General features: G+C 44.7%; 1 protein-coding gene across 2 annotated transcripts in view; it reads right to left on the bottom strand.

Moving 5' to 3' along the window:
- Positions 1-10,062: 10,062 nt before the first annotated feature.
- Positions 10,063-12,648, bottom strand: part of ABCG4 (ATP binding cassette subfamily G member 4) — a 38,358-nt gene continuing 35,772 nt past the window's right edge. Inside the window, exon 14 of one of the 2 annotated variants that reach the window (XM_033172299.1) lies at positions 10,063-10,581. In XM_033172299.1, the coding sequence (XP_033028190.1) occupies positions 10,356-10,581 (226 nt within the window). In that variant the 3' untranslated portion in view covers positions 10,063-10,355. The remainder of the gene's footprint in view (positions 10,582-12,648) is intronic. The other variant, XM_033172300.1, reaches the window with a different exon arrangement.

Raw genomic sequence — 12,648 nt, 5'->3', positions numbered from 1 at the left:
TCAGCTGTTTGCAAAGAACCCTGGAATGTGAGAAGCAATGCTAAACAAGTGTCCCTCTGAGCATGGGCAGAGTGCTTTCTGCCTGAATATGGAGGTTCTGTTCTCTGCCCGCTAATACTAAATGGCTGTTGCTCAGTCTGAGTAGCCTCCTCTGTCTAGCACAGCTAGAGAGAAGAGTAGAGGCCTTGGGAAAACGGAAAGAACGACACGGCAGATTTTAATTTCAGTTGCATTTGTGTGTGTGTGTGGCGGGGTGGTGGTGGTGGTGGTGGTGATTGAAACAGGAACATAGAAAGCTAACTTATACCCAGCCAGATCCTTGGGTGCATCTAGTTCAGTATTGTCCACACTGACTGGCAGCAGCTCTCTAGGGCTGCAACCAGGGAAATCTTTCCCAGCCCTATCTGGAGATGTCGGAGATCAAGCCTGGGCCCTTCTGCATACAAGGCAGATATTCCATCCGCTGAGCTACATCTCTTCCTAACAAATCAGAATGTCAGGTCCACGTGTCACGGGAAGCCGAGCAGAACAGTGGCTTCCTGGCATGTTTTAACCACCCGCACAAAAAGGAAGTGCAGAGAGAATGTGGCATTGTGCTGCTCGATCAGGAATCCTTGCCTACTGCGATGAGCAAATGTCACCAGTCTAATCGGCAGTGTTTGCCCCTTGATGTGGCTCAGCACATCGGTTTCAGCTCAGCATCCCTCACCACCCACCCATGTGCCTGGCCAGAATTTGCAACACTGGTTTAAGCTGCAGCACCACTCCCTGTGAAACCAGAAATGATGGCGTTCCAGCCCTTCTGGTTTGGCCTCTTAGTCAAGCCGCCTTCATCAGCAGCTAAGGGTGGTGTTGGCTGCTGGCAGGAAGGGAGTCATTCCAGGTGCTCAGGCTGCCTCCCGAATCCATGGCAGCTTCTCCACTAGTGAAAAGCTTTTCGTCTCTCATCCGCCAAGGAAATGCAGGGCATCAAATGAGTTCATCCTTTCTTTGCCTAATGTAAAATGGATGCAGTTCGATGGGAGTATGCAACCTGAACTAACCTCTGTAGCTGCTTAAATAAGTTGAGCTTGGACCCATTTCTTACACATGGAGGTTTCTGAATACCAGTTGACGGAAACTGCAGGTGCCCTCAGGTCCTGCTTGTGGGTTTTCCATATGCATCTGCTTGGCCACTGTAAGAACAGGATACTGGGTGAGACAGGCCGCTGGCATGATCCAGAAGGCTCTTCTCATGTCCTTACCTAAATTCATGGAGATTGAATGGTCTGTGGGAGAATTATATATTTAGTCAGCCTAATGTTTCAGTACCATATTCTTTTAGAACTGTCGGATAGACGTGGATGGGAGAATTGCACCTGACTGGCGCGTAATTTACTTCCTCTATTAAGACAATATTTGATAGGCAGGTGTCTTGGAATGTATGCAACTTTTTGAACAAGTTTAAACAAGATTGAGAACTCTCAAACCCAAGTCTGGTGTAGCGGCAGAGTATTGGACTAAGACCCAGGAGACCAGGGTGCTAATCCCCACTCTTCCACTAACCCTCCTGGGTGACCTTGGGCAAGTTGCTGTCTCTTAGCCTACCTCACAGGGTTGTTGTGAGGATAAAATGGGGAGGGAGGAAAACCACGTATGCCACCTTAAGCACTTTGGAGGAAAGGTGGGATATAAACCAAACAAATAAACCAGTCTCTCTTCACTTTATTTCATGGAAAATCAATAACGATTTTTTTCCTGCAATGTGAACTGGAGGATTTAAAAATTATTTATTTATTTATTTATGGTACAGTCTTTGCGAAATAGAATGTTTGTATACAGTTTGTACCTTTTTAATATATTTTAATATTGTTTAGAAACGGGGTGGGGGGGAACAGCCCACTTACTACGACCAACACCAAAAGGTGTGTTTGTATGTGTGTTGACCTGATAATGTAAATATCGCCAAGGCGCGCCCTTTGATGACTCATTGCATCCACAGGTTCAATGTTTTTCCTGGGATATGACTAATTGTAATCCAGCATCTCATCCGTGCTTTTTGGTTTGACTCAGTCCTGCAATTTCAGAATAATAAAAACCCCTCTGTGTTACGTCTCTCGCTGCCCACCTCACTTTCCTCATGCTTTGTGTCACTTATGGTGATTTTGTAGTACTTTGTTGTCTGTGTTTTTTGCGAAAAATGTTCAACAAAAACTTTTTTTAAAAAAACAAACCAACAACACCCAAATTACCATCCAGGAATAGGTATGATATGTATTTTCAGATAATAAACATTCAAACTGAAGGGCCACCTGAGGTTTTCAAATATATTTACAGTGGTAGCTTGGTTCCCAAACTCCTTGTACTCAAACAACTTGGAACCCAAACACTGCAAGCCTGGAAGTCAGCGTTCCAGTTTGCAAACTTTTTTCGGAAGCCAAATGTGCTCCGTTTTGAGTGTTACGCTTCCAATTTGAATGCCACACTTCGGTTTTGAGTGTTATGCTGAGGTCTGTCTGTTTTTGCTATTTATTTTGCGTTTTTGTTTTGCGGATCTTTTTGTTTTGTTTTTGTGTCTGTGTGGAACCCAGTTCAGCTACTGCAATACATTGTTTATTGCTTTCATTTTATAGATCAGTGGTCTCGTTGGATAGTAAAATTCATGTTAAACTGCTCTTTTACGGGTTGTTTTTAAAAGTCTGGAATGGATTGATCCATTTTGCATTACGGTACTTTCCCATAGGAAAACACGCCTTGGTTTTGGAACGCTTTGGTTTTGGAAGGGACTTCAGGAATGGATTAAGTTTGAGAACCAAGGTTTTTACCCATAGGAGTGTAGGAAGCTGCCTTATACTGAGTCAGACCACTGGCCCATCAAGCTCAGTATTCTTGACACTGACTGGCAGCAACTTTCCTCATCTACATTCTCTCTGCCAGTCGCCCAACACCCTTAAGCAGTGTTGGGTCTTGGACCGAAGGGAGGGAATCTTATTGAGAAGTGACTAAGAAGAGTTTTTCCAGCTTTTCCAGTTCCCTGGGCCTGCATGAATGAATGAATGAACAGGGCAGAAATACATTATTCCTCCCTCCTTTCATAAATAAGGTTCTTATGCAAATCTCCACTACCACACAAACACCCATGGTTCTCTTCTGCTTTTTAAAATAAAAATCATAAGAATGTAAGGAAAGCAGTAATTAAAGCCTGCCCATCCCATAATGGGAACAGCATCAGACTAATTAAAGGAAATTAAGTGACAATTATTCACTAAATTGTGCCCCCCCTCCCCGTTTCTCTTAGTCCTTTAAAGCTGCAGTATACTTTAAGCTTTCTCCCTTATTGTGTTTTCACCTGCTATTTTATTATTTCTGATTCTTATTGATCAGCTTGTTACATTGTTTGTCTCTTGTCATGATAAACTGCCATTAGAACTTCTATCCAGAAGGTTACAAATTACAAATTTAAGAGGATGGTCTTAAACAGGAAGCAGTAAAAGGGTGGGCGGAAGCTACAAAACAGGAAGCTTTTACTCAAAGGCACAGTAGCCCTTGGAACCTCAATAGTATCTTGCCTCTGCACATGACACAGAATGGTACCACAATTGCTGTAAGAGGCTGCTTGAAATGCATATCTTTAGAACCCACCTTGTTTCTGTATTGGAAGTTGTTTTTAATGTTGCGTTTTATTTGTTAGACATTAGGGTGAAGGGCAAGTAAATAACAAGTTCCTCTCTGTTCCCCATGAAATGCCGCAGAAATTGGGATGCCAAAACCATGCATCTCGGAACACAGAAGCAGGCCTCCTTCTACCCTCATGCAGTTTTCACAGATCCTCCAGAAATGAGAGAGAACGTTACCGTATAAATATAGGTTTTATTAATGTGTGAAATCCAACAGTTTACTGGAGGCCTCCACATGTACACTTGAAACAAACAAGCCATGTCAGCAACTCTTGCAGGCCAACCTGTCCCTACATTTAAGACTCAGCTTTGGAGATCTGGAGTTCCCTGTCTGTTTGCTTTAGTGGCCTTTGAGCTGGCTCCCCACCTTGCGTGAACATGGAGAGCTCTCAGTGCTGAGAGAGACTGGATTTTCCTCCCAGTGTGGTAGTAGTTTTCTCAAGACAGACAGAGTGGCGGGGGGGGGGTGTGGAATGCTTAAGAGCCCTTCCACTGAACTCAGCAACCTTCCTTGAACTAGGCTCAAAATGGAAACCAGCAAAAAACAACAACAACCCGGCACTTTTTGGAAGTGGCTGAGCAACGCTAAGAGGGCTGTTGTGTCAAAGCCAATGTTACCCACACTTCCCACTGCTTTGCCCTGAAACTTTTCCTTATCGCAGAAAGTCTGACCTTTGGGGGAAGCCGGTTTGTTGCGTAAGACCTCCCAGTCTTTGCCAGCGTGTGACTGAAATCCCACTGGAAAATAGCAACAGTCTAGATGTTCCCTTACTCGGGAATGAGACCCATTGAACACAGCTGGACTCAATTCTGAGTCAACATGCCTAAGGTATTGTGCTGTCTTTGAATCTTTTAATCATCAATAGTAGGTGTTTCCAGTTTGGGTGTGAGCTCCTTGAGTTCCCTTAATTATTATTTTTTAAATGGCAGAAATCTCTTGCAATCAAGGTCCAGTGGATCCTTAAATTTCAGGGCTTTTTTTTTCCAGCCGGAACTTGCCAGAATTCAGTCCTGGCCCCTCTCAAGCGGGAGTCATTGCCATTATAAGAGAACAAGGGAGGTGTTTGTGGTGAATTCCGGCACCTCTTTTTTCCAGAAAAACAGCACTGTTAAATTATTTGCTTTAGTACCATCAAAGCTGAATGTACAAAGTCCCATAAAGGATTCCACCCACAAAAAAACACCACCACACTGAGAGGAAAGACAAAAAGGGAAAGCAAGGAAGGGAACCACGCATTCCCCCACCCCAGATTTCCATGGTTAAGAAAAGGATACCGTGAAGCTCACAGCGATCAAAATGTCTAGGAAGACACACACACCCCTTCCAAGGCTTGAAGCAGAATTGCTCCAAGTCTACGCAGGATGGAGAACAAAACCCCTTAAAAAAAATTATTGCCTGACTTCGGAGGAGGGAGGAATGAGTGAGTGGGCCACTTGGCCTCCTTCCCTTCTTGCATCTCATCTTCCATCCTCAGTCTCTTAGCACCAACGGGTTTGGTTGCAAATCTGCTTTCTTCTGAAAGTGTGTGCGTGTTAAACAGCATCGCCATGCAGGGGCTGCCTTTTGCATTTATTCGCCTGCCGTTTGGGTAGGGGAGGGTCGCAGTGCAAGGGAAGCTTCTTGTAAAGGCTGTCCCCATTTCAGAACTTCTTCCGGCAGCCACAGGCCTTCAGAAGCCCAATGTATTTTGCCGCCTGAGGCAAAGGACAAGATGACACGCCCACCCCTACTCTTCACAATTCCATGTATGAAAGCCGACCAGAAGGACAGCTCGGTTTTTCTTCCACACTGGCAATGAGACAGTGGCCTTCACTGAAACCGAAAGCCACAGGCTGGTTTAGGAGGCACATACCAGGTCTCATGGTATACACAGCACCTGCTGCCCGAAATGGCTGTCTCGCTCTGCCTAATGGTAGGACCACCCCTACTACAGGCAGCTTGGGGGCAGGTCTCCAATAAACCATAGATTCCCCAAACAATTCGCTCAGAACATGGGCACAATACACCCTTAACAGAGTACTGCTACCCCATAAAGGTAAAGGTAAAGGACCCCTGGATGGTTAAGTCCAGTCAAAGGCAACTATGGGGTTGTGGCGCTCATCTCACTTTCAGGCTGAGGGAGCCGGTGTTTGTCCATAGAGAGCTTTCCAGGTCATGTGGCCAGCATGACTAAACTGCTTCTGGCACAACGGATCACCATGACGGAAACCAGAGCTCACAGAAACACCATTTACCTTCCTGCCGCAGCGGTACCTATTTATCTACTTGCACTGGCATGCTTTTGAACTGCTAGGTTGGCAGGAGCTGGGACAGAGCAACGGGAGCTCACTCCGTCACAGGGATTCGAACTGCCAACCTTCTGATCGGCAAGCCCAAGAGGCTCAGTGGTTTAGACCACAGCGCCACCCGCATCCCTACTGCTACCCCATAGCACCTTTGAACCACAACTTTTGGATACATCCAGAGCTGGCCAAAGGCAAAGGGCAAGATGGCGTCCCTCCTGTTCCACGAACATAAGCTGATTAGACTGGCAGTTAAATCTCACTTCAACAATGGCAATGGGATTGTACCTGAGGGCAGTGGGCTAGCTTACAGGGGGCATGATGGGTCAAGTGGCACATACACAGCTCTGATCTCCAACAGGGGGATGGACAAGGGGCTGGCTGAGGAGGCACAACTGGGTTCTGTCGCTGCTGCCCTCCAGCATTTGCTGCTGGAGGCGATTGTCCTACTTTGCCTAATGGCAGGGCTGGCTCTGGGTACCTCACATTTCCACTCCATGTTTGTGTACTGTTTTTGGCTCCTGTCCCAGCAGCAATACTTATAAAAGGACATACACTTAATGAAGGAGGAAGTTAAAGGGCAGGCTTTCCCCCTATCCATGCATTCATAAGGTTTGTCTTGCTGGATTAGACCAGGTCTCTAGCACTGGCTGGGAATGCAGGTTTGAAACTGGAAGGGGTAATCTTTCTGGATTTGCTCATGGAGAATGCAACATTGCACACAGCGCAAAGTTAAAGTCACCTAGCGATATCCTTGCTCCGCTGGCTAAGTGCCGGCAGAACATTGTTGCGCAGCAGAATGATTAAGCAGGACGCTAGCAACTTTCTCGCACAACAGATTGTGCCGTCTGTTGCACAACGAGTTTCTGCTAGGGCAACTGTTATGTTGGATTCCTCCGTTGTGCAACATTAAAATTCCCTGGTTGGATAGTGCAAAGAGCCTTTGCACCAGTAGACAGAGAACACTGGATGCAGCCCTCAGTTTCAAGATCTGTAAAATAGGAATAATAGTGGCATGCTATTAAAATAATAAATGGGATGAGGAAATGATGCTCACCATCTCAGCATTAAATCTCTGTTAAAAATGGAAAGCTGTATCTCTGCAGATGCAGTGGGCAGCTTAGTTCCTGAAAGGTGGTGCTTAGGACAGCACATGATTGCATTAAAGTGCTGCAGCAGATTGCAAAACATCCACCCTAGCTGCCTGCTTTTTTGTTTGTTTGTTTGTTTAAAAAGAAAGAACCCCTTCCAAAATCTGCTTTACAGATAGAATTTATTCATTTCTAGCAGCTGGAAGTGCAAAGAGATAGGTCTGCACAAGATCAGGATGAAAACCACTGTGATTTCTACCTGCTCTTTCATGACTAGGGACAGAGGAGAAATCTGACTTGGTCCACATTTTAAGGGAAACCTACCTAATTCATACTTCTGGAAACAATTTGTGAATCAAAACACAGCTGCCCCTTGAAATTTACACTTCTCTGAATTTTGCAAAGTAGTTCTCTAACCAAATAATGTATGCAAAATAATAATAATAATAATAATAATAATAATAATAATAATAATAACAACCCACCCAGCATACATTGGAGGGAAGTGTGCATTAATATGCATGTACAGTATTTGTGAAAATAACAAATGCATTATAGTTCAGAAATTGTCTTGCAAAATGTGTGCATTAGGAGAAATGTGTACTAAAATGCTGATAAATTTTCATGAACACTTTTGAAAACAAAGAAACTCACAAACTGCTGCAGAAATGTGGTGGATTGAACTTGGAAAAAAGAGAAATGGGGGGAAACAAAATTGAGTCATCTCTTTCTCCCCTTTCCAAGAACTGGGCTCTCTTAAAAGGCATCACAACTAACCATCCTGATCTGGAATAAAACACAGCATTGAGATGCCTTGACATAGACACTCTCACTCTTTGGCTCACGTATCACTACCTTATCTTCCTATATAAATAAAAATGTAAGGCTGTCGTCATGCTGCAGTTTGCATGGCTGCTAATAGGTGGTTGCACCAACTCCAGTGTGATGAATGGCAGGCAGGCAAGCACTCTTAGAAGGTGACCTCCTGTTTAACAGAGGGGAGAGAGGAGCTTCACACACTGATTAAGCAAGTTAGCAGGGTTTGGCGAGTTGAGTGAGCGAGGGCAGCAGCCCCTGGTAACTATACTCAAAGCCAAAGACTTTAGTGGCCTTTGTCAAAGGGGGTACACTTCATGGGAAAGATGAACCAAGTTACCTATAAAAAAAACCATAGTAAGGGATGTTATTGCTACTACAGATGGCAATGAGCTGTGCACCCCTGCCCCTTCCTCACCCATGAGGAACACAGACAAGGTGGGAGAGCTACAGATTGGGGCATCCTCTTGACAAGGGACTACCCTCTTCCCAAGTGCAAGAGCTAGTGAAGGAAGAATCGGAGCCCAAAATGGTTCTTTGTCATCCCAGTGGCCCATCACCACCAAAGGCTCAGAGAAAGGCAAAAGCATCCTTGAGTCTGCCAATTTTTTTGTAGAGCCTGCTACAGACAAACAGTTTCTGCAAATGTAAGATTGCTAGAAAGGTAAACAGGCAGCAGGGACAGGGAAGGAACAGAAAAGAGAGGAAATAACAATTAGGTGATACACTATTGATTGTCTCAATATTTAAGATTGTATTCCAGCAAAAGAATGGTAAAGAACCTTGGCTGCACCTTGGCTTCATCGTGTTATAGGTGGCAATCCAAGAAGGACTGGGAATATGCAAAAGTTCTAGACCAGCACTTTTCCCTCTATAGCTGCATCTAGATTATGGCTTTATCAGTCAGTTGAAAGTGGCATAACAGAGCTATCATTGCTCATGGTGCGTAGTCCTTTATTTACCCCAGTTTTCTCTGGTCAAACAGGCCATCTGAGTTCATGTTGTGCTTCAGAAAAAACCCCTCTGAAACCTGCTTGACCAAAGACAACAAGGAAACAAGAGAGGAGCGCCCATGCCATGTGCATTGATGGTTCTATGGCACCAGTATTAATTCTCACTTGAGTCTGTCTCCAGCCTACAAGGGCACCAAAGTTTTGTGAAACCCAATCCTATGCATGCCTACTTAGAAGTAAGACCCAATCAGGTCCAATGGGACACTAAGTAAAATTCTGCGCCAAGTAAAAGCTAGGATTCTGCAACCTGCATACCTGAATGCAAAATTGCTCCATTTGCATATCTGATCTCATGTTGCAGAATTCTTATTCTGCAGTTTTCATTATTCTGTATTGTTTATTCCTCTCTTGGCGATCGCAGAGACGGTGAAAGAGCTATGCAGGCCTTCATAACTGAGGTACATCAAGGAGTTGGATTCTGTAGCTAGCACACAACATTCCGTGCTCATACGGAATCATGGCATAAACACAGCCCTGACTACATTCTCCAGCCCAAGAGAGGCTGTGGGTGTTCTGACACGCTCCTATGAAGTTTAAGCCTCACCACACCCTACAAACGAGGCCCACTAATCCTGCAGAATCCTCTCGGAGCCGGTTGCTCTGATCTCCTGTTCTAGGCCTGCCTGTGACTCTTGCAAAAATTGCTCACGGATTGTAATTTGGTTTTCTTGGAAAGAAAGAAGAAACGGAGATATTGGGACGGGGGGAGGAGGAGGAAAATACAAAAAATAAAATAAAATTCCCCATTGCTACAGTTATGGTAAACATTTAAAGCCTTGTGCGACACACACACACACACACACACACACTCACACACCCCTAGTAGAAGTCTTCCAGTTTCTTAATATTGATACACATGCTAGTTATGTCCACAAGCGAGCAAGTAAAAAAAAACGGCACAAAAAACGGCGGCGCTACAAAACTGTGCTTTGCAGAGGACGTGGTCGCCTGTAGCAAAACCCTCATCTTGCCCCTCGCCCACCCCACCCCACCCCACCCCTGCTTCCCACCCCTCGTCTCCTTTTCCCAACCCCACAGGGTCCTGCCCAAATTGATTCCACCATTTCCCTATCCACCTTCCATTTCTCCTCCCGGTGGAGCAGAAACCAGGTTTCTTCCAACTGCTTTGCTTTGCTTTGCTAGGGAAGGGAGTTGGGGATCCTAATGAGGGCAGCTGATATTCCCCTCCAGCTGATATTGCTCTGGGAAGAGAGTTTTGACACATTCCAGAATTTTACCCCAAAAAAGGGAGGAGGGGGGAGAGATGAAAGACCATTTTGCAAATGAAGAGAATGCCTGGAAATATTAAAACAGTTCCGAGATGTCTCATCAACTCTTCTCGACTGAGGTGACGTGGGCCACCAGCTACGCAACAACATCAACCCTCTCTGAGTCCACGGCGCACAGATTTCCCCCGTGTCCTTTGGAAAGTATGTTCGTGGGGCAGTCAATAGCATCCGCCAAAGGGCATTGGGGATTTTTCCCGAGTCCCCTTTTTATCTTTCGGACTTCACCTTGTACTTCAGGGTGAGGTAAGCCATGAGCCTGAGAATGACAAAAAAAATCCCTAGGACGATGAAGTCAAGGTAGAGCTTAGCTTCCTCCACGTCCAATTCCTGGAGTATCTTTATCGGGTCCTTGAAGGGACAATCGGGCACCTTACATTCCAGTTCTTCCCGCTCCAAGGAGTAGATGGTGAGGATCACACCTTCAAAGCCGTACCTGTATGTCAAGATACAAAACGGTGTTGTAAATATACCGTATTTTTCGCTCCATAAGACACACTTTTTTCCTCCCTGGAGATGAATTGCCCAGGGGCCAAAAGCAGATTGTGCTTTTTATTTTACAAAGAGAAAAGGGAGTGTTGAAAGGACCCCACCCAGCAGCTGATCAGCAAGAGATGGGGAGAGAGATAAGAGTCCCAGCTCCCTTTCAGCCCCGCCCTCCTTTGTTGAATGTGCTGCAGAGGGAGGTTGTTTGTTTCCCCAGGACATGTGACTGGCTGATTAGATTATCTGTCTGGAAACAGTAGAAACGGCTCCCTTTCCTTAAGATTTTTCAGAAATGTGAGTTAAACCCCATAAAAATGGGGCTTTTCCTCTTTGCTTTTTCCCCTTTGCAAAAAAAGCTGCAAAACCTTTAGCTGATCCTCAAAAACAAACCAAAAAAACAAACAAACCAGGGCTTTTCCCTTTGTAAAAAAAGCTGCAAAACTTTTAGCTGATCCTCAAAAAAGCCAGGGCTTTTCCCTTTGCAAAAAAGCTGCAAAACTTTTAGCTGATCCTTAAAAAAAAAACCCAAAAAAAAAACCCAGGGCCTTTAGAGGAGGAAAACCAGAAAAATATTTTTTTTCCTTGTTTCCTCCTCTAAAAATGAGGTGCGTCCTATGAAGCGAAAATACGGTAATAGCAATGCATATTCGGAGATCCCTGAACTTTTAGGCGACTTCCAAATGAAAGCTAAAAAACCTGGGGTGTTCACAGGATGGTATTCACCTCTGGTCCTACTCAGAGCAGATCGACTAAAGTTTATGGACACTACTAACTTAGCTTCATTAATTTCAATGGGTCTACTCTGAGCAGGACTAAGCTGAATGCAACCTGAAGATACTCCAATGACTTGTGAAAGTTTAGAATGGGACATATTTTTACATCCCCCTTTTTCAAGAACTGCTGATTGTAGCCAACCAAATCCTACTCAGAATAGACCCATTAAAACGAATAAGCCTAAATTAGCACTGACTTCAGGGGATCTACTCTGAGTAGGACTAGCATTGCTAGAACCCCATGAGTCTTGCGTGACGTGGTGCATCAACGTTGCTCAAGAAACCTAGAACGTAGTTCATATGTTTTGGGAATTTCTAATGTTGTTTTGTTGGTTTGTTAAACTGGATTAAAATATACTATTTTGAAATGTGTTTGATATTTTGACCTGGTTCGCATGACATAGTAAGGCAAACCATGGTTTCCTGTTACTGCTCAAATGTGCCTTCCTTTGCTCTTCCCTAGTCCTTTTCACTGCCACACCAGGCTGAGCTAAAACCAAGGTTTTTGTGCTCCCTTCATAGCCAAGAACAGCACGTTTCTTTAATAAAGTTTATGTCTGGTTGTAACAAAAGAAAAAAACAAAAAACCTTGAAGTGGTTTACAAAAAGAACACTGAAATTATCATTCTCTAACACTTAAAAGCAACAACTGAAAACCTGCAAAAAATAATTAGAACCCAAGATCAGCTAAAAAGCAAATTAAAATGCATGTCAACACTCTACATGTCTGAATAAAAGGTAAAGGTAAAGGACCCCTGACAGTTAAGTCCAGTCGCAGACGACTCTGGGGTTGCGGCGCTCATCTCACTTTACAGGCCGAGGGAGCCGGCGTACAGCTTCCGGGTCATGTGGCCAGCATGAATAAGCCACTTCTGGCGCGACGGAACACCAAAACCAGAGCAGTGCACGAAAACACTGTTTACCTTCCCGCTAGAGCGGTACCTATTTATCTACTTGCACTTTTGGGCATGCTTTTGAACTGCTAGGTTGGCAGGAGCTGGGACCGAACGATGGGAGCTCACTCTGTCACAGACCTTCTGATCGGCAAGCCCAAGAGGCTCAGTGGTTTAGACCACAGCGCCACCCGCTGCCTAAACAAAAATGTTTTTAGCAGGAGACAATAATAGTTCAGTGAAGGCACCTGCCTGGTGTCAATGAGCAGGTTTGATGCTGCCACACTGAAAGAATGATTTCTTACAAATGCGGAACGGGTATTATGCAGCACCTGCAACATTGCCAGTTCT

Source organism: Lacerta agilis, chromosome 15 (assembly GCF_009819535.1).
Source record: "Lacerta agilis isolate rLacAgi1 chromosome 15, rLacAgi1.pri, whole genome shotgun sequence".
NCBI classification, from domain to species: Eukaryota; Metazoa; Chordata; class Lepidosauria; order Squamata; family Lacertidae; genus Lacerta; species Lacerta agilis.
Note: the sequence above shows the minus strand (reverse complement) of the source record. Positions and strands in the feature narration are given on the sequence as shown.